At 42.8% G+C, this 21,982-nt stretch overlaps 1 protein-coding gene across 1 annotated transcript in view; it reads left to right on the forward strand.

Moving 5' to 3' along the window:
- The first annotated feature begins 3,558 nt into the window (after positions 1–3,558).
- NOL10 (nucleolar protein 10) overlaps positions 3,559–21,982 on the forward strand; it is a 41,786-nt gene continuing 23,362 nt past the window's right edge. The window contains exons 1-11 of the mRNA XM_079969834.1: positions 3,559–3,683; positions 6,012–6,057; positions 6,627–6,725; positions 8,873–8,950; positions 10,969–11,006; positions 12,235–12,371; positions 13,053–13,118; positions 13,703–13,763; positions 15,232–15,317; positions 15,497–15,575; positions 17,384–17,533. Of these exons, the coding sequence (XP_079825960.1) occupies positions 3,618–3,683; positions 6,012–6,057; positions 6,627–6,725; positions 8,873–8,950; positions 10,969–11,006; positions 12,235–12,371; positions 13,053–13,118; positions 13,703–13,763; positions 15,232–15,317; positions 15,497–15,575; positions 17,384–17,533 (906 nt within the window). The 5' untranslated portion in view covers positions 3,559–3,617. The remainder of the gene's footprint in view (positions 3,684–6,011; positions 6,058–6,626; positions 6,726–8,872; positions 8,951–10,968; positions 11,007–12,234; positions 12,372–13,052; positions 13,119–13,702; positions 13,764–15,231; positions 15,318–15,496; positions 15,576–17,383; positions 17,534–21,982) is intronic.

Below are 21,982 nucleotides of genomic sequence, written 5' to 3' on the forward strand. Positions count from 1 at the left end.
TATATGCCGCCCATCTGACTGGGTTGCCCCAGCCACTCTGGGGGCTCTCAACAAAAAATAGTAAAAGCACAATAGGACATCACACACTAAAAACGTTTCCTGAACTTAATACCACGTATGGAAGTGTGGTTAGCTATACAGTGGTACCTCGGGTTAAGTACTTAATTTGTTCTGGAGGTCCGTTCTCAACCTGAAACTGTTCTTAACCTGAAGCACCACTTTAGCTAATGGGGCCTCCCACTGCCGCCGCACTGCCGGAGCATGATTTCTGTTCTCATCCTGAAGCAAAGTTCTTAACCCGAGGTACTATTTCTGGGTTAGTAGAGTCTGTAAACTGAAGCGTATGTAACCTGAAGTGTATGTAACCCGAGGTACCACTGTACATGGCTATTTACAGGGATGCATTTTGGGCTCCACACAGGAAGGACCCCCAAACGCCTAGTGCACTTGACACAACACAATATTTATTTATTAACGCCTCAATGCCTTCCATGTGTGCTGTGTCAGGAACATTTTGGGCATCACATGGCAGGACAGAGTCTGAAACAAAGATGTGCTCTCCCAAGCCCACTTTCCCAACACGTTTGCACTCCTGTCTCAGTGACATCTGCACTGGCTTGGATATGTCCACAGAATGGAAGATGGCCGGATCCCCAAGGACGTGGAGCTGGCTTCAGGCACTAGGCCCATTGGCAGACCAACTCTGCATTACAAAGAAGGCTGCAAACGAGACATGAAGGCTGGCAACATTGACCTCTGCATGTGGGAATCCCTTGCAGATGACTGCAACGCTTGGAGACAGACAGTCAGGCTGTGACCACAAGTGACCAAAGATGGAATGACCACTGGGAGGAGCGCAGAGAGAAAAAATGCAATGGTGCATCTGCAGCAGCACAACCGGACACCTTCATCTGCCCCAGCTGCAATAAAACGTATCTCTCCCATACCAGTCTCTACAGCCACAGCAGGCGCTGTAACTCTCCAACGGTTTGACAACACCCCTGCAGGCACACTCTTCCATTGTCTCCCAAGACAAACAGATGCCAACCATTTATTACATTTATATCTGACCTTTTCTTCCAAGCCAGCATGTTATCACTGCAAAATCCTGTGATGTAGGTTAGGCTGACAGACACTGAGTGGCCCAAAGTCATGGTCAAATGGGGACTAGAAGCCTGTACTCCCAGGTCCTAGCTTGTCACACTGTCCACTGGCTGGAAACAGTACAGAGAATAACAGTTAACAAAATGGCGATTTCCAGTGGAGGTTAGTGTACTGCAGTGAAAAAAACCAAAGGACTTGTGGCACCTCAAAGATTAACCAGTTTATTACTGCACAAGCTTTTGTGGTCTACAGTCGATTAAGAGCACGGCTGGTTTTTGTTTTATGTAAGCTGTGCACTTTAAGAGCCATCGTTTAGAAGGAGACCACATATTTTTTACGTTAGAGGACCCAGGCTGCATCCCTGATTTCTCCAAACAGGGCTGGGACTGGGAGGGACCCTACCTGAAACTGTCAACCGCATTGGGCTTAATGGAACAATGGACTGATTTGGTAGAAATTTCCAATTTGAATGGCTATGGAGTTGAGGTCCACTCTCAGACCCACCCAAAACCACAGGCCTCCTCCACCCCAGACCCAGCAAAATATCACTTGGCTATGTCCCCTGCCTCCACCATTGGAGTGTCAGCCCCAGCTTCTGACCAATTCTTTAGAGGTTTATTTCAAGAAATCAGTAACTCCACTCAGCGGGCAAGAAAAGGCACCCCTTACATGCTCAGTAGTGCATTTGTTTATTATATAATGTTACCCCACACATATTTATTTGAAAGAAGGCACTGCAAAGGAGGGGGAGTACAAGGGAGGGAGCTAAAAATACGGCTTTGTGTGACTCCAAATATTTTCTTTATATGAACCCAGAGAAGCTCCCTTGATGAAAATCATAATCCTGTGGTCATGTGGGGCTTAGGTGGGGAGATGCTGTAGTGTCTGTCTCCATATATAAGGCAGGTCAGCAGGCCAATTAAATTATTATGCCTATAAGGTAAAGGTAAAGGACCCCTGGTCGGTTTTGTTGTTCTTGTTTAGTCGTTTAGTCGTGTCCAACTCTTCGTGACCCCATGGACCAGAGCATGCCAGGCACTCCTGTCTTCCACTGCCTCCCGCAGTTTGGTCAAACTCATGCTGGTAGCTTCGAGTTAAGTCCAGTCAAAGGTGACTATGGGGTTGTGGTGCTCATCTTGCTTTCAGGCTGAGGGAGCTTGCGTTTGTGCACAGACAGCTTTCCGGGTCATGTGGCCAGCATGACTAAACTACTTCTGGTGCAACAGGACACAGTGACAGAAGCCAAAGCGCATGGAAACAGAGTTTACTTTCCTGCTGCAGTGGTACCTATTTATCTACTTGCACTGGTGTGCTTTTGAACCGCTAGGTTGGCAGGAGCTGGGACAGAGCAATGGGAGTTCACCCCACTGCACAGATTCGAACTGCCAACCGATCGGCAAGCCCAAGAAGCTCAGTGGTTTAGACCACAGCACCACCTGCTCCCATTTTTTACCTTATTATGCCTATAGGACTGCCTCTCCCCATATGAACTGACCTTGACCCTGCAATCATCATCTGTTAACCCGAAGGTTGGTGGTTTGAGCTCCCCCCTCCTTCCAGGCACGGCTGTAGGCAGGGGGTCGGAAAAGGTGGCCTTCAGGGTCCCTTCCAACTCTCTACAATTCTGATTCTGTATGAGATCCTTATTCACGTGCCTCCTCTGCAAGAGGTCCAGAGGGCCGCAACACGTGAAAAGGGCCTTTTCTGTGGTAGCTCCCCGCTTGTGGAATGTTCTCCCTAGGGAGGCTCACCTAGTGCCTTCCTTATGTATCTTTAGGAGCCAGGCAAAAAGATTTCATCTTCCCTCAGGCCTTTGGCTAATTAAACAAATCTATGACCTTTTAAACAGTGTGGTGTTATTGTTTCATTAGTATATTATGTATTTTTGTGTTTTTATACTGTAAACTGCCCTGTGATCCTCAGATGGATGAAATTTAATAATAATAATACAATTATAGTGATAGTGATAGCAACCCTCCAAGTGTCTGTATTTTCCAGGGACGTCCCTAATTTAGAGAAGGCACCCCAGTTTCAGATTTGATCCTGGAATGTCCCATTTTTCCTTAGGATGTCCCTATATTCATTGCAGACATGCTGGAGGGTATGGAGTTATCCGACCCCCAAGCTATCTGAAGGCAATAAATACAGTACAATGGACAAAAGTGCAAAGATTCACAAAATGTTTAAGGGTATACTCCCGGGGAAAAAGGACTGATTCATAGGGATGGTTTTTTAAAATGTTTAATGTATTATTATGTTTTTATATATGTTGGAGGCTGCCCAGGCCACCCAGTCAGATGCGTAGAGCATAAACAGTAAAATGACCATTACAGAAAGGAGCAGTCCCTATTTCCTCTGGAGTAAATGTGTTGGAGGGAAGGACTGCCAGTGTGTAACTTCCTGCTTATCTAGGGTTTTTTTCTTTTCCTGTCTCTGACTTCTATGGCCGGATGTGTTCCTCTCTGACCCCGGAAGTGAAGCCCTCTTGGCGTCGCTCAGGAGGAAAAAGAAGCATGCAGGTCTCCAGCCTCAACGAGGTGAAGATCTACAGCTTGAGCGCCGGACGGAGCCTGCCTGAGGTGAGAACACCGGAGCCCCGCCTGCCTGCCTGCCTCTCCCCCCCCCGTCGGTTCCCCCTCGCGCGCCTCCTTCCTCTACCCACGAGCGAGCTCCTTCCCACGCACCCCGTGCCTTCCCTTCTCTCTCCCTTCTCTTCCTCCACCCCTTTTTCAGTTCCCAATGGATGCGCAGAAAGTACATAGGTACCAACAGGGGTCTGTAGATGATCCCGAGCGACTGCTGAAGCATCTCTTGCTTTCTGCACCCTTTTATTTTTTATATATAATTTTTTATTAGGTTTTTTAAAACATATTTTCAACAGTAATTAAACGTACTTTTACATCTTATTCAAATTTTTGACTTCCATCAATACTGTCTGAAAATTTCCCAATCTAATCTCTCAGTATGCATTTATTATCTTCCCTATTACATTTCAAACTCATAGCCAATATCTCTATCTTTTTCTACTTTGTAACACTTCGTATATTTCTCCTTACAAAACTTCTTGTAGTCCTACTAGCGTAATTTCTTGATTACAGTTGCTCTTCAAATAATTCATATACTTCTTCCAATCTTCTGTAAATCTCTGGTCCCGCAGGTTTCAAATCCTTCCTGTCATTTTGTCCAATACTGTTTTCTGCACCCTTTTAAAGAGGCACAAGTCACATCCATAACACCAAATTTTAAAGCACGTGGGTTCCCCACCCCCTTCCTCCTCGCGAAAAGAATCCTGCAAGGTTTTTTTTTTCTTAATGTTGGACGGACAGTCATTTATTTTATTTTAAATGGCTCCTTCCTGCATTGGCTACTCAGTTTGCTGGGTCTGCTGGCTGCAAAAAAAAATATATATTTTAAAAAATTCACATTTGCCTAGTGTGCACAAGCTTCTAAGCTCGGAACAGTTGCTTGTTCGCTTGCTTTCATCTTTCTGAGCAAAACAGCTGGAGAGCTTAAAGTTTCATAACCAATGGGAGTGTCTGTTTGTAGCTGGTTGCTATACATATTTATTCTAAAATATTGTGGAATTTCAGTGGTGTGCCTGGGTGCCTAGGTCAGTGGCTGTTCAGCAGTACATCTGAATGCTCAATCTAAGACACATTTCACAGATCATCATCGTTTGATTTGCCATGCCACCTTTCCGTATTCAAAACCATGCCCATGAAATGTGTCTTTTGGTCTCTGCTACAGCACAGTGATCTTTGTTGTAAACAAAATCTCTGCCCTTTTTCCCTTACGGGGTATCCAAGAGCCCATATAGAGTCCTTATGTAGGTTCCCTATTGGTAGGAGAAAATAACAGAGGTCAACTAGAGCATATTGAGAAGCAAAGCAGCTAGTAAGCTTGATATTTATTGATCTGCTGCAATAGGGTGCTCCCCTCACACAGGAAAGGAGGAGGAACCCAGAACAATGGTGTGCAAGGCCTTTATGACTTTTGAAATTGCCACCCTGTAGATCAAGACCACCCCCAGAAACATCATACATACATCACAGAAGGGGTGTAACCTAAGACCACCCCCCAGATACATCATACCTACATCACAGAAAAGGCGGTCTAAAACAGAAATTTGAATGTTTTTCCTGTTTGCCAGGTTATCTGATTGCCTTTCCTGATTGCCTTCCCTGATAGTCTGTCACCCATTAAAATGCTGATTACTCAATTCCTGAGTCAATGGGAAGGCTCCCTGACCCCCCCCCCCTTGCAGGGAAAACATTTGGTCAGTTTGGGAATCAAAATGGTTTCAGGTCAGTCTTCCTGTGCTGATCTATGTACGTGCTTAGTTGGTACACTTATGAACATTACCATATATCTAAGACCTCAAAATTCCTATCACATATTCAAAGTGATTTTCTCTGTTTTATATTGATTTAATACTGGAACTTTTAACTACCCTGCTGCATAATTGTTTGTTTGCTTGCATTTATTGCATTTTGTTTTTAACCTCATATGGACTGCTCTGGGAGCTCTTTGGCTGAACTTCCTTAAATATATGTGAAATAGGGCTTATAGAGCATAATAGTTTGATTATCAATCTTATTTTGAAGGCTATATAGTACCATCTCTGTTTTTAATAAACAGAGTTTTTAATAGTATAGTAATAAATTTTATTTATATCCCACCCTCCCCAGCCATAACCGGGCTAACATCAAAATATAAATACATTAAAACATACAATTCACCAATCGACTGAAATACAGCTTAAGTTCAGATCAAAATCAAATAAGATTAGAAGGCAACCCGCAAATTATGACTATGGGGGCTGGGAACCTTTGTACTCACCAGGCTCAGCTATTTATATTTTTGCCCGTTTAACACTAACCCTCTATGTTCTTTTCTTTTTCTTACAGTGGCTTTCTGATAGAAAGAAGAGAGCACTGCAAAAGAAAGATGTTGGTGAGTTACCCTCATTGTACAATGTAAAGGGCACTGCAAGATTAGCTTGGGTGCCATTTCTGTTTTCAAAGAGTCATCTGATGGTGCTTAGCTGGAAGGGGGTTGCTTGGATCTTGCCTTAAAGCTGGAACAGTTTGTTTTATGCTAAACTTTAAGCCAGGCATGGGAAACTAGTGACACGCTGAATGGTGCTGGACTACAGCTTTGATTCTCTCCGACTATTGCCTATTCCGGCATAAATCAGGAAAAAGAAAACATGGCATCTCTTCTAGCCATCTTCTCGGACTGAAAAGCAAAAGCAATACAGAGCGGAAGTTCCGCTCACGCCAGCAATCTGTGCTGGAATGTAAACAGACATGTGGCACGCAACAATCCCATGTCTGCAGCAAAAGGTGGAATGGAATCCCAACAGGAAGATGGAGTCCAACAGCATTAGGACACCCCTTTCCCCCATCCCTACGTTCAGCTTTTTCCCCCTTAAGTACTTTTGGCAGTACTTTTGGAATTGAAAACTTTTTATTGTGATGTGTTGATTAGGCAATGTTTCATTTAACTTTTTTATTTTAAAGGTATTTCTAGGAGAATTGAACTTATCCAAGATTTTGACATGCCTGCTGTTAGCTCCAAGATCAAGGTATCACGGGATGGGCAGTACGTGATGGCAGCTGGTGAGTATGCGAACATTCAGGTTTTTTCAGTCTGCTGCTAGCTGTAACAATGTGTCTGCACTGAGTTGTAAAGCACTAGTAACTCTCGCATTGGATATATTATGGTTGAGGAAGACTGGGCTCTGAGATTGAAACTTCTGTTGGACAGCAAAGCTAGTAGCTGGCAAAGGATAGCATGGCAGGAAGCATATCCTTGTTTGAGGGCTTAAAATTTCCTTTTGTAGTATTAAAATGGGACTTTGGGGACCTGCAAACAATGATTTAGATTCAGAAAAGGTATGTCTCAATCCAAGCTCACCCCTCCCAGTGATAAGGCTTCATGGTGTTACCGCAGCATCCCCAGGCCCACTGTTCACAGCAGCAGAGGGTGTGGGGACAGGATGATCAGCCCCAAATTGGGCCTAGTGCCATCATGTAATGGTAGTGAGACTGCCTCAGGAGCCAACCACGTTTTGGGGTTTCTGCTGGCCCCTACTGACAGGAATCCCAGCAGTGGGCTTCCTTTCAACATGTTTGGCAGCTGGCAGGGGGCGATCCCTTCCCAAACTCAGCATAAGGCTGGGAGCTATTGGATTGTTTGGTTAGTTGCACTTAGATGTCCTTCAGTTTAGTGGTACAAGTTAGTTATGACTCAATTTGGATTGATTACAATTGGAACAAAGCACAGCTAACTGAGTCTGGACTCAATATCATATCTCACTTACCTTCTAGTCCCTTTTGCTCATTTACAACACTTGCGTGTTGCAATCACATCCCTCCAGAGTATCATCTCTGCATAGTTTAGAGCAGGGGTCAGCAAACTTTTTCAGCAGGGGGCCAGTCCACTGTCCCTCAGACCTTGTGGTGGGCCGGACTGTATTTTAGAGGGGGGGAAATGAACGAATTCCTATGCCCCACAAATAACCCAGAGATGCATTTTAAATAAAAGGACACATTCTACACATGTAAAAACACACTGATTCCTGGACCGTCCGCGGGCTGGATTTAGAGGGCAATTGGGCTAGATCCAGCCCCCGGGCCTTAGTTTGCCTACCCATGGTTTAGGCAGGTGTGCCCAAACTTTTTTCAAAGAGGGCCAGATTTGATGTAGTGAACATGCGTGAGGGCCAACCGAAGTTGTTGAGGAAATAAACTGCTACAGGAGCTGGATTAAACCAACCGGCAGGCCAGATTAGGCCCCTGAAACAGACTTTAGACATGCCTGGTTTAGAGAGTCTTCCATGAATCCAAGAGTGAAGGTTTTCAGTGGGTAACCTCTGCTTGTAGAGGCTTGCTGCACAATAGAGGATCTCCCTGCTCAATCAGGATCCTAAAAATAACACACTGAAGGGAGCAGGGTTTGGCTGTGTACTGCTCCTCCCAAACTGCTGAATGTTACCTCTGCTGCTCCAGCTGCTTGATCAGTCTGTTACACATGCCAGCATCCATCTACATAGAGGTTTTCTCATTCAGCTAGCTAGCTAGGTATCTATATCTAAGCTTGGTTCGATGTGCTTTTTTTTTGCCTTGATCTTTTGGGATATAATACGACTGTATTCCCCCCCCCCCCGCAGCCCTTTATTGGAAGGGTACCCCATAGCAACCTTGTCAGTGTGGCCCATTCTTGCATACTTGATTCTTATAATTTTCAAAAGAATGTAAGGGAATTTACCTGTCCGTTCTGTAGAATTCCATAGAGATATAATACCAGTTTTGAAATAAGACTCGGCAAGGGTTAGTATTTGATTGCTATTAATGTGCTATTTTGTCCAGTTAATAGGAATCTTGTTTTTTAATGGACTGGGTCATGTTAAAAATTACGTTAGGTGGAATTCCTGTGAGTTCAGCAGCATAAGGCATTGTGAATTTGTTTATTTCTATATAAATCATTACAATTATTTATATACAAACATTTTTTTTTAAATTAAATTGTGCCACAATCCTAAAAATAAGTTATATTGGTTGATTGGTGTTATTGTCACGAAGGAACAAAAAAACACACTTATAGGGGCAGAGTTGCAGCTCTTTTTGAACAACCATTCATGTCCAGGTAAGAAACTTTTTCAAGACCCGAATCATATTTTATCTGTGAGACAAATCAATTCAAGAGTATTAAAGCAAATTTTCTCACATGTCAAAAACACTATTTTATTTTGTGTTTTGAAAAGGGACGTACAAACCAAGGATTCGATGTTACGATACTTACCAGTTATCGATGAAATTTGAAAGATGCATAGACGCTGATGGTAAGTAAACCCTAATTATGATGGAAACTAATATATAAAACATATTAACAGGGCAGTAGAAAACAGTGCAATCCTATGCATCTTTATTAGGAGGGAAATCCCACTTCGTACAATGTTATAATATTTATTGAGCTAAGTTGCTTTGTGACTCTAAAAAAAATAAAAAGCAACCAACAAACATAACAAACGATAACTCAGTAGTATTACAGCTGGACTTATTCACAGGTAAGTGTGTGTATCATTCTTCTACAACCTGATGCCCTCCAGATCTTTTTGATTACAGTTCCCACCATCCTTAGCCATTGACCATGCTTACTGAGACTGATGGGATTTGTAGTCCAAAAGGGCTGGAAGGCACCAGGCGGGAGAAGACTGATGTACAGAATTGCTTGCTAAGTGACTAGATCCTGTGTTGCTACTTGCCCCAATTGTGCTTTCCATGTAGATCAGGGTGGGTTGTTTTTTTTGAGTAGAGCACGTGCCATTTGCCTTTCTTTGGAAAGTATGTTAGTATACACATGAGTGCAAAAAGTTATACATTAGTATGTATAGTCTAAAGAAATTTGAGAGTGTATTGGAGGTTGTATTTTTGTGAAATTGAGATAATGATCAGTCCTTGGCAGGATATTGTGCTACTATATTGGCTTGTGTTTGTTGCTTACCTGGAGCAAGTAGCATGGATGGTGGTAAGCTATGGTGCCTGCCAAGAGTACACTGTCACATGTTTAGTGTTGCTTGAAATGGGAGCCAGCGGCAGCTGCCATCATGTTAATTCATGCATGTGGCTCTGCTTCCTTCTGTTGGAACTTGCGCTACGACCGAGCTGGAAAAGCTCATCCTCCAGTCGAGTCCTCCAGAATCACCTCTGACAACGATGATTAACGACCTGAGCCTTTGATAAGGCTCCAAGCAAGTTCCCTCATTACGCAGAGTATCCAGCAGCAGGGAAGGACGAGAAATATGAGCTACAATGTAAAGAGTTTTATTTCTAGTTACGCAGTCAGAAAAGAAACATCCTCTCTCTGTGAGAGCAGAGAGCAACTGGAAGACAAAGAAAACAGGGAACCAGTAACATCACATCCGTCTCCCGTATTCCGTGAGGCTTCCAACAGTCTGGAATGCCTAGAATGCAAAACAGAGTCTTGTGACTCCAAGCACTGCACAGTGGCAACACACAGAAACCTAACATCCTCCCCCTTTCTGTGAACACCACTGGGCAATGTATCATGTACAATCTCAGTACAAACCCAATTTCTGTACATAGGTACAGTCTTGATCCCTTTGAACAACCTTGGACAATAAATCAGCAGGAATTTCATTACCTGGCATGTAGGACACCGTTACGAGTCCTTTCTGAACACATTCTCTAGCATGTTGCAGCTTCAATTGCAAGTGCTTTGTGCTTTGCTTACAACCTTCAGAAGTCAGCAAAGCCAAACATGCTTTGTTGTCCTGATAAACCTGGACAGTGGCAACACACAGAAACCTAACACCTTCCTGGCTATTAACAGGGATAGGGAATCTGTAGCCATTCAGATGTTTTTGGACTCCCATCAGCCCTGGCTAGCATGGTTGATAGCCAGGGATACAACATCTGGAAAGTCATCCCTGATTTGTATGCTTCTGTAAGGCAAATAGAAGTTAGCCATGGAGGTTGCAATAGCTCGCCAACACTTCCCTTGGACCTTTGAACCCCAAAATGAGTAACAGCGGAAAACCTTCCTCCTATGGCAGGAGGATGGACTTAATAATTGGTCACTGTCCCCTTCAGTGGGCTCTCAGATCCCAGTGAGATGGTGGCATGGACAGAAACAGCACTAAGGTGGCTGTTCTTGCAGCAGACTGCAAACAGAGCATTGCTAATGGTTTTGCTTGTTTCATTACACACTCTGTCTTTGGTTTTAAGGGAAGAAGGGAGACAGACAGACAGGAGCATTGTGCGATGAAAATTGAGGTTGTGCGGTTTATTTAAGAGTTTCTTAGTGACTCCTATTTATAATTGTTTTTCATCTCCACAGTCATTACGTTTGATATTTTGTCAGATGATTACTCAAAGGTACGTCTCCTTTTAATGTTTATATCATGTAGGAAGCTTTAGAAGAATTTGCATTTCAAAATGTTTAAAAGGATGCATCTGCTGTAGTGTGCAATTACCCGCCGTTTCCTTGAGCAACAGAAACCTGAAGGAAAATTGCTCTTTATCCTCTGCTGACATTCTTTTGAATGTCTTGTTTGTTTGTTGAAAAGCTGGAATTAGCTAGTTTTTTTAAAAAAAAAAACCCAAAAAATTATCCTCCATAGTGTGGTACATTTTTTTTAAAATAAAAAGTACTCAAGTAGCACTAAAACATGCTAAATTACCGTATTTTCCGCCCCATAGGACGCACCGGCCCATAGGACGCACCAAGTTTTTTGGGGGGGAAATAAAGAAAAAAAAAATTATTTCCCCCCCAGGCGCTTGTGGGGCCGGCAGCGGGGAGAAGCGCTCTTCTCCCCGCCGCCCACCTGCAGATCAGGTCCGGGGACAGCGGGAGGACGCGCTGCGCCTCCCCACTGTCCCCGGAGCTTGCGGGGCTGGCGGCCGGGAGAAGCACGCCTCTCCCCGCCGTCAGCCTCCAAACCACATCGGGAGACAGCGGGATGGCGGCGTTCCGCCTCCCCACTGTCCCCCGACCTTGTGGGACTGGCGCTGCGGCTCTCCTGAAGCCTGGAGAGCGAGAGGGGTTGGTGCGCACCGACCCCTCTCGCTCTCCAGGCTTCAGCGAAAGCCTGCATTCGCCCCATAGGACGCACACGCATTTCCCCTTCATTTTTGGAGGGGAAAAAGTGCGTCCTATAGGGTGAAAAATACGGTAGTATCATGGATGATCAATCTGCCATTATTTTGTTTACACCAGTCAAATGTATCCAAAGTTGCACTTCCATGGACTGAAAAAAACTTCCCAAAACAGGGCTGCCTTCAGATATCTTCTAAAAGCCAGCTAGTTGTTTAATTCCTTGACATCTGAAGGGAGGTGTTCCACAGGGAGGGTGCCACTACTGAGAAGTCTGGTGGAGGGAGCTTTGGAGAAAATAGCCTCTCTTCTCACTTCTGCCTCAGAAAGCATCTAGTTTGAGGCGTGGGAGCCTCCTCTAGAATGGACACATTTGCAGAACAGCAGTTCCAGATCTGAGCCCACTTGATTATGCCTCTAGGGAAATAATCATTCCCCACTTTTAAAGGTTAAGCAAGGCGGGAGAGTTACTCCCCTCCAGATCTCAATCCTGTGCTCTATATTTTTCAGATAGTCTTTCTGCTGTGTGACAGATACGTAGAATTTCATTCCCAACATGGCCGTTACTACAGGACAAGAATACCAAAGTTTGGTAGAGATTTCTCATATCATTATCCATCGTGTGACTTATACTTTGTAGGAGCAAGGTATTTAAGATGCGCTGATTCCTTCCTTAACTGTGCATACATTTTTATTTAGTTTTTATGATGAATATCCTACAAAAGCAGATTTACTAAACATTCATAAATATATTGGGAGAGAACTCTGAATGAGTAGTTCACAAAACAAATGAGTTTTGTTGGAAATATTTTGTAGGAAGTGGTTAAGCTGAATTGTTGAGAAGCTCTGTTAAAAAGTAATTGAGTTCTGAAAAATATGTGGGCCATTTCAATTTTATTGTAATTTAGTGATGGTTTTAAGTTTATTTTAGGAATTTTAAGGCATTTGAAAAGCATTTAATTGCGTGAAACCAAAAACCTGTTGAAAAAGCCTGCAAGCACCTTGTTCTGCCCCAACGTTTCAATGATGTCTTTATGACGTTCCCAGGTCACTTCCAGGTTTGGCGCTGTACATGTATATGTGATCACACACATATCATTTGTGCCTAAAATGGGTGTTGCCTGTACACTAAATGAAAATAGGGAGAAGGAGGGGTTGGAATTGATTACTTGCTGCTGCAATGTAAGAAAAGAGTAGATTTATTTATGACTTGGGCATATGTAGACATACATACATTTATATGAATGTTAATATATACACTTATTGTCACTTACTCTTATCGAAAGGGAAATGTGTAAGTACAGTTGTTGTTGTTGTTGTTGTTGCAGCTCTGAAATATACAGGCTAAATCTGGAACAAGGAAGGTACCTGAATTCCTTACAGACCGACGCTTCGTGAGTATCTTCAGTTCACTAGGTGCATCTTATTCCAGCAGGTGGAGCCACAGGATTGATTTTTTTAAAAAAAATTGTCATAAGATCTGTAATCTGAGTATCCCAAATGCATTGCAGACTGCACTTATAAATTGGGGGTGCTCTGTTTATATTTTAAAGTATAATGTCTACTTTAATTACTCTACTTTAATAAGCAAAGGTTTTAATATTTCCATTCATTAAGTTGCTCAGTCAAGAAAATACCTCACTGGATATTTTGAAGTATCTTAGAAGAAGATGGCAAATAGTTTTAAATAGGTACAACCGATAAACCAATAGACCTGCTATCTGCGATGAATTGTTCCTTGTTTCAAATTTGCATAGCTGTTAGTTATGCTTTTAGTTATACTTCTTAACAGAACCAAAATATAGTGATTAAAATATAGCGATTGAACAAAGAAACACTGCACGTAAAATTGCATTTACTCTTCGTAGCCTTATAGGTTTGGGTTGATTTTAGAACCTTTCACAGATGGTATTAGCTTGCTTATTTTAATATTTTATCTCCCTGTCAGTCATTAAATTTCTTTTTCCTTCTCCTCTAGGGAGAATCACGTCTGTGACATAAATCCTGCACATGGTTTATTTGCCACTGGCACGGTTGAGGTAAATGTTTCACCTTACTAAGAAATATAGCACCATTTTCTGTTTAAAAAAACAAGATCATTGACACAGGACTGCAATATCCTATATACTAATAGCAAATTCATTCTTTGAGTGTGGCTCATTATGAAGCCAAAGTAGTTCCTCCCCTGAAAAAGGAGGTGGTAATATCAGGCTTGGAAGAACCCAATCAACGTTGGAGTAGTTCAGAGAATATTTCAAGGCTGGGGACTCTTAACAAGGGAGGAACTCCAAAATAGATTAACTTTTGGAGGGAAGAAAATGGAAAACCTTGTGGCAGGAATGGTAATGCAATGGAGTGTGTGTTGTAGAAAAGGCATGGCTGGCTGACAGCAATCCTACATAGAAAGATCTCACACTGCAACATTTTGTTGTGCCAATTTATTACAGGAGGCATTCAAAAAAATATACACCAAAGTGCAGCAGAATATATTTCCATCACATTTACTAAGGTTGCAGTTCTTTTCTCATTTGCTTGGGACTGACCTCTGAGCAGATATGCACAGATTTCTCTGTAAATTTAGGGAAACCAATCCTGCGTGCAAAGGACACAAGATGTGTTGGGCATCATGACATCGGGTATGTCAACTGAAGAAGAGGAATAGCTCTTTGGGAGGTCAAAACAGTGAGGCTCCATTGAGGTGCTATATCACTAGGGTGCAGCGGAGTTGTTGTGATGACGGAGACGAAAGACAGGAGAATAAACCTTCTCCTGTTGAGTTGTGATGCATTTGCATTGTGCACCATTGACAATGCTGCTTCAGCAGGCTCAGGCATGCTTTTGAGGAGTGGGCATGGCATAATTGCAGGGTGAAATAATGGTTTACTGCCAGTCTGTGTCCTTTGGTTTAACGTGGGCCCTGTTTAAAACGAGGCAATCGTTGCCATGCTAGCAATGTTTCTGCCATGGATATGTGCCATTCAAGGGCACTTTCACCCCATCTTCCCAAGGGTCAAAGTTTTCTTTTTCAAAGTGCTTATTTACATTGGGAGCGGGGCTGGGAGAGCCTTCTATTGGCGTCTTCTCTAAAGTGACAAAAAGGCAGAAAGCAAGTGGATGGTTGTGGGGAGTTGCTGAGGCTGTGCTGGGAATCTATGTTTTCTATGAGTCCCCTATTTTTAACCTGGATGGAGCCCAGCAGCAGACTCTGCCAACTCTGGTATGTAATAGAGCTGGTTCACATGCTGCAACATGTGTCATGTCTGTAGTCCCAGCTGTTGACTCACCCCAGCCCACCCCAGCCCCGGGTTACATAAGGAATTGCTCATTGCAAGTATGTGAAGATCAGATCGTTTTTAAATGCAACAAAAAAAACCTGAAAGCCTAGGAATCAGTCTTTCGAGACTGAATGCTAAATAAGTGGCTTCAATAAATGGCAGATGAGTAAAGTGATGAAAGCATGGTGAATTGTTTGAAAGCACTAAATGGGAATTTCTTTGCTTTTCTCAGGGGAAGGTGGAATGCTGGGACCCTAGAACAAGAAACAGAGTCGGGGTGCTGGATTGCGCTTTAAGCAGTGTGACAGCTGATAAGGAGTATGGAAAATATATTTATCTTGCCTCTTAACTTAAGTAAATTTTCTTAAGTAACATTTTTTTGTTTTTACATGCTGCAGCTTTTCAGAATTACGTACCATCCTTTGGTTGGTGCTGAGCCTTAAGAGTTAATGATTATGGCAATTAACTAGAATGAGGTTTTTCTCAAATTCTTTCAGGATAGATGGTCTGCCATCTATTTCGGCCCTGAAGTTTGATGGAACATTGAATATGGCTGTTGGAACATCCACGGGGCAGGTAGCTATGCTGTCAGCTTAGTTGCTATGGGCTTTGTGCTACATTTCTGTGCTGAGCTAGGGCCACATTGTCAGATTCTTAAATGTCACATGTAAATAATAAATAATGGTTTACTCGGAACATGGTTGAGATCTTCTTTCTAGCAAGGGCCTTAGTGCTACATCCAAACAAATTTTGTGGTTTGTTTCACTCCAAACAAGCCACGAGGCTAAGCCAAAGTTTATCTGGGTGAAACAAACCACAAAATCTTGTTTGAGCATAATGCTAAGCCGGGTATTGTGGTTTGTTGCTGCTGCTGGCTAGAGGGTAAAAGTAAAGCGAGAGCAATTGAATGTGTTCATCGTAAACCATTAACTATGGTTTACCATTATGTGCAAACTGGGCTGGTGTGCAAGACTGTGTCCAGGTCTTCTATTGGCATATAAATTGTGGGCCATACGTTCTGTGGAATGTGTCAAATCGATCTTGAGCTGCATGTGATCAAAGTAGGAGACACTGTGTGATGGGGGACTCTGTTGACGCTTTGCAGTTGAAATTGCCTCCTGCCTCAGCTTCCCAAGGAAGCTACAGTTCCAATGCAACTAGTGCTCATTTGTTTCATGCTGTGCTTTTCTTTAGGGCAGGTATAGGGAACCTGTGGCTCTCCAGAGATTGCCAAACTACAACTTCCACTAGCTCTAGCAAGCATGGCCAATGAACAAGGATGATGGGACTTGTAGTTCAATAACATTTGGGGAGCAGTAGATTCCCCCACCATGGATTGCCCCCAAAAAGTTCAACAACTTTTTTGGCAAATTCCCTCAAAAACTGAACAACTTTAAAATACTGTTTCCTTAATTTTGGTCTCCCAAAAGTAGGAGTCTTGTTATACATGGAAAACTATGGCAATTTGTTGCACGCCCAGTTCGGTGATGGTTTGCTGTCTATGTGCTCGTGTTACAAAGGTTCCCCATATGGGGAACTGATAGCAACATTGTCTTGATTTCTGTATTGCAAGTTGCTTTGAGGCATTTTTGTGGAAATAATGGATCAGTGTTAATAATTGTAGTAGTAGTAGTAGTAGTAGTAATAATAATAATAATAATAATAATAATAATAATAATAATAATTGCAGAGGAGGATGGATTTATTTCTTCAAATGTTTAAGAGTGAATGAAATATAAATGTTTTTTATATGGAGGCACATTAGTGCAAGGCCAGACTCATAACTGGATGATTCTAAGATTAGCTTGTTACAACCTGATCAATTCCACACACACCTCTTCTTTTCAACCACGCGACATACAAATGGGGGATTTGTAAAGCACACAGTGGGATGAGAATTGGGCAGATCTGGGGGTTCAGCGGCTTTTCTGCTGCCCTGCAGGTTGAAAAATGTGAGTTATGCTAAGTAAGTTCAAACATGAGTTATGCTTAAGAAAAGCTAAAAGTTGCGTTCTCACACAAGCCAAACTATGGCTTAGTGTGAATGTACTGGCTCCTGAAGAGGAGATCACACGCATTTTGCTATGTCTTACCATGATGTGCAAACCAGGACAAAGCTTAACACTGCTTCTCTGCTCTGTTCATCTATAGAGATCTTTTCTTTTTATAGATCTCAGTGTTTGAAGGCTCATGCTTAATTCTTACAGAATAAACACATCTCATGATTCTATGACACTGTTATTCGTTCCTTTTCAGAAATACTGTGGAAATCCTCTATATTTATCTGATAATTATTCACATATTGAAAACTTAACATAATTTTCAGACCTCTAATATCTTTTGAATGTTGAACATGTAATCCAGTGACCTTTACTTGTTTCCAGGTTCTTTTTTATGACCTCCGAGCAAGCAGCCCATTAATAGTGAAGGATCACCAATATGGCCTGCCTATCAAATCAATCCAGTTCCACAATTCATTAGATTTAATTATTTCTGCTGATTCAAGAATCATAAAGCTATGGAACAAGGACACAGTAAGTCAAATTTCTTTTGTCTTTCTTTTGAGTTTCTCCTTTGATTTCCCATTCCATTATAATTTTTTTCTAATATTTCCAGAGGTATCACTCCAAAAAAACTTGTGTCTCCCCTGGGAGAAGCCTTTGTGGGGCTGGGAGAAGGGTAGTCACTTTCCGCCAACCCCCTTCCATGTGACTAATCTGGATCCAACCCATGGACTGCAGCCCAGTGCATGTTTGTGAGGATGTGTTTAATTCTGTATTCGAATGTGACCGTCTTGCAGTCCTAGGCAACAAGAATCAATATATTTTGTTTCTCCAAATTGCACCTGCAAGAGTTCAAAGTGGCTTGTGGAGTGCCAAATGAGGAGATTTCTGGCTGCTAGGCAGATGCAGTTGTTCTTCCTTGGCAGGTGATGTGTTCCCTCTGGCCTCTCCTCTGATGCTGGTTCCTTTAACTGTCTCTGGCTGGAAATCAGTGGTGAAAAGAGGAAGGGTGTGTGGCAGAGAGGACCTACAGAGACTTGCCTGCAGTGGGGGAGCATCCAGCTCTTTTGTTTTCCAAAAGCGCGGAGGTGGGGGAAGACCCTTCCTCCTGTTAATTACCAAGGCGGAAGGCAGCAGAAGTGGGTGGGGTGGCAAAATTAAACAGGGAGGGAAAGGAAGCACCCAGGAGGGAGGTGAAGCTGTCAACCACAAAAGGGGAAAAAAGGGAGGAGTGCAAAAGGAAACAAACTGCTTTGTACCCTTTTATCTGCTTAATTAGCTGAATCATTGAAGATTCAGCATTGAACAGGTTTAGGCCAGATCTCTCTCTTTCCACTCCAAATCAATGGCCACTTTAAGTCTGTACTTCCTTGCCTCTACAGCCTAGCTGCTCTGTCCACCCCTGACTTTTTATTTTCTTCAAAAAGTTTTATTGATTTTCACAAAATTAAAAAACACACTAACAAATAAACAGACAAACAAACATAAATCATATCCTTATTAAAACTAATCTTCTTAACATTGTTAAGTGACTCCCTCGTATCCCCCTAGTTGAATTTCAGTGGATATCATTTTCACGGTTTTCCAAATCAAAGTTCTTAAAATCTTAACTTAATCACTTAACATCAGTCTTTCTTCCCAATTCAGCATTATACATAATAAATCCTCATATTACTTATTTATACCCTAAGCCAAGCTTTTTCCAATTATTCTAACTTGATGTATTTAACTAAGTAGTCATTAAATTTTGTCCATTCTTCCTGATACTCCTCCTCATTCTGATCAGGTTGGCTAGCTCCGAAAAGTCCATCATCTTCATCTGCCATCCTTCCACAGTTGGTAGTTCTTGCGTTTTCCATTTCTTAGCTAGTAATATTCAAGCAGAAGTTGTGGCGTACAAAAATAATTTAACATTTTTCTTGGGCAATTCCAAACCTGTTATTTCAAGGAGAAAGGCCTCTGGTTTCTTTACAAATGTATATTTCAACATTTTTTTCAATTCATTATAAATCTTCCCCCAGAAGTCTTTCACCTTGGGGCAAGTCCACCACATGTGATAAAAGGTTCCTTCTTTTTCTTTACATTTCCAACATAGGTTATCATAGTTATGATAAATCTTTGCTAGTTTGACCCCTGGACTTTAGTGTGGTTTTCCCTCTGCTCTAATGAGGCTCAGCATCAGCCTGATGTCATGTCTGAGCCAGGGATACAGGCCTTCCTGCTGCTGTCCCAGCATGTGCCACTCACAGCAGGCAAGCAACAGCCATGATTCAGCTAAGGGGTGGAGAACCTATGGTCCTCCAGGTGTTGCTGCACTCCAAAATCCCATCATCCCTGGCCGATGGGAGTTGGGAGAACAACAGGATCTCAAAGGCCACCAGTTCCCCAGCCCTGATTTAGCATTCATTATTTTATTATTTACCAGGTTTATTACCAAATTTATTATCAAGGTGATAAAACAATAAAAAGGCCTTAAAAGGCAATGCCAGTGCATTTTGCTGGTACATGGGAGATCATTGCTGCGGATGGTGGAAGCGAGGTAAGGAGGAAACAAGAAGCAGAAGCCGTAATGCCTAGAAGTGAATGACTGGGTCAGGCGACATGATGCTAGCTTCAAAGCAGCCGCTCTCCTTCCTCCTTCTGCCCCCCTCCCCACTTGCGAATCAGGGCTGGTTGTGACCAAACTTCTTTTCCTTTCTACGTGAGTGATTTCCCCCTGGGATACATATGTGGAAAATGTTATAGTGGAATGGGAAATCCACACACTTCCCATGGAAGGGGGGAAAATCCATTACTTGTGTTTTCCTTAGCGGTCCAGCAAGGCCGTGTCCACACACGGCACGAAAAGCATGAGGCCGATTCCTATCGCAGCAGGCAGGAAGTTTGTCCCACCTCAGCAAAAGATTGCATGTTTGCGATTGGGGGGGGGGGGGCTCCTCACTGGCACCTGTTAGAAGGAGGAGGCCACTTTAGGAGCCTTGCAGTCATTTCTCCCACCATTACACACAAGTTTCTTAAATGTCCCAATTTGCAACTCCATTGCAAATCCAGCCACCTAACATGCACCATTTGGGCCTTGTTTCATTTCTCAATGAAGGAGCTGATTTCCATTCTTTCTTTCACATATGCAACAACATAATCAGCCGATTGCCTTCTTTTTAATATACAGGACCTGGCTGTCAGTGGAAGGCAGTTTTATGCCAGTGGTGCAGTATGTATGTCTTGGATGCCTGTGCTTAAACACACACACAGAGCACAGCACAACACATATCCTGGTATTTTAAGAACTGCTTACTTATAGTTCTCAGTTCTTGAATTACTTGCAACTGGATCATATTTATTGCGCCTCTTAAAGTGTAGGTATACTGCAGGTCGTAAGCATTTATAATGTCTGTCGTTATTTTTCATCAGTCTTCTTTTATATAACGAAGAGGCTGCATAGAACTTGGACGTTCAGTGTTTCTGCCCAAATGGCTAAAGTGGGAAATTGCCTGAAGCGATTTGGGTGGCCTCGCCCAAGTTTATATAAAATAAAATGGAGCCTGTTGCAGACTGCTGCATCCTAACTGCAGAGCACTGGGCTAAAGAACTGCATGTCTTAACATTCATTTTTGCCTTCTGAACGGAAAAGACGGTAGCCCACACCTTGAAAGTATTAGAGAGCAAATAAGGATGCTTAAGAGCATAAGAGGAACCGTGCTGGATCAGTCCAAAGCAGGCTTCCTCAAACTCGGCCCTCTATATGTTTTTGGCCTACAACTCCCATGATCCCTAGCTACCAGGACCAGTGGTCAGGGATGATGGGAATTGTAGTCTCAAAACATTTGGAGGGCCGAGTTTGAGGAAGCCTGGTCCAAAGGCTCACAGTGACTCACTCACTGTGGGAGACTGAAAAGCAGGAAGTGAGCACAATAGTACTCTCAATGTTCATGGTCCTCAGCAACTAGCATTCAAAGGGATGCTGAGCACAGATGGTAATATAACCATCATGGCTAGTAGCCATTGTTAGCCATACACTCCCATGAAATTATTAATTGATTTATTGATTGTATTTTTATTGGCTGCCTGATAGTCTAGGTCTCCTAGCAGCTCAAAAAGATAAAATACAATATTAAAAATTTCTCAAAACAGTTGTAGCATAGAAAAAAACCCTTGCAGCAGTAGAGCCAGATCACAATACATCTACACACACACACACACACACACACACACACACACACAATCAGTGGGACGAGAAAATTGGATTTGTGAGAGCAGGGGTTTTTGAAGTCTCGGAGAGTAAAACAATCTTCCATTTGCTGCTGAAAAGACCATAAAGAAGATGGTAGCAGGCATGAGGAGAGAAGACTCCCTGGAAAAGACCCTGATGTTGGGAAAGGTGGAGGGCACAAGGAGAAGGGGACGACAGAGGAGATGGTTGGACAGTGTTCTCGAAGCTACCAGCATGAGTTTGACCAAACTGCGGGAGGCAGTGGAAGACAGGAGGGCCTGGTGTGCTCTGGCCCATGGGGTCGTGAAGAGTCGGACACGACTAAACAACAACAAGCCTTTCTGAAGAGGCTATTCTGTAGCTTGGGTGCCGCCACCGAAAATGTCCTCTCTTTAGCAGTCAAGATCCAGCCAAAGCTTAAGCACTCAAGTCCTGCTGCTTTCACTGGAAGGAGTTTGATACGCTTCACTCTCCCACTGAAATGGATGGGGCGTAAGAGTGTTTTTTTTTTAACATCCTCTGCCCTGCAATAAAGTTTTATGCTTATGACCGTAGTACGCATTTTGCATTACAGGACTTTGGGCTCTGGTCATATTGTGTTTTTACAACGGTGTTTAACATTCAGGTGTTCTAAGTGAGAACATTATGAATGTACAAGTTGAATAATATCAGTGTTTTGTCTCCTATTTTGGAAGTGCAAGAAGGTGACTTATAATGAGCCAGATCTTTGGTGCATCTAGCTCAGTCCGTCTTGTCTGCAATGACTAGCA

The sequence above is a fragment of the Podarcis cretensis genome (assembly GCF_951804945.1).
Source record: "Podarcis cretensis genome assembly, chromosome: 3".
NCBI classification, from domain to species: domain Eukaryota; kingdom Metazoa; phylum Chordata; class Lepidosauria; order Squamata; family Lacertidae; genus Podarcis; species Podarcis cretensis.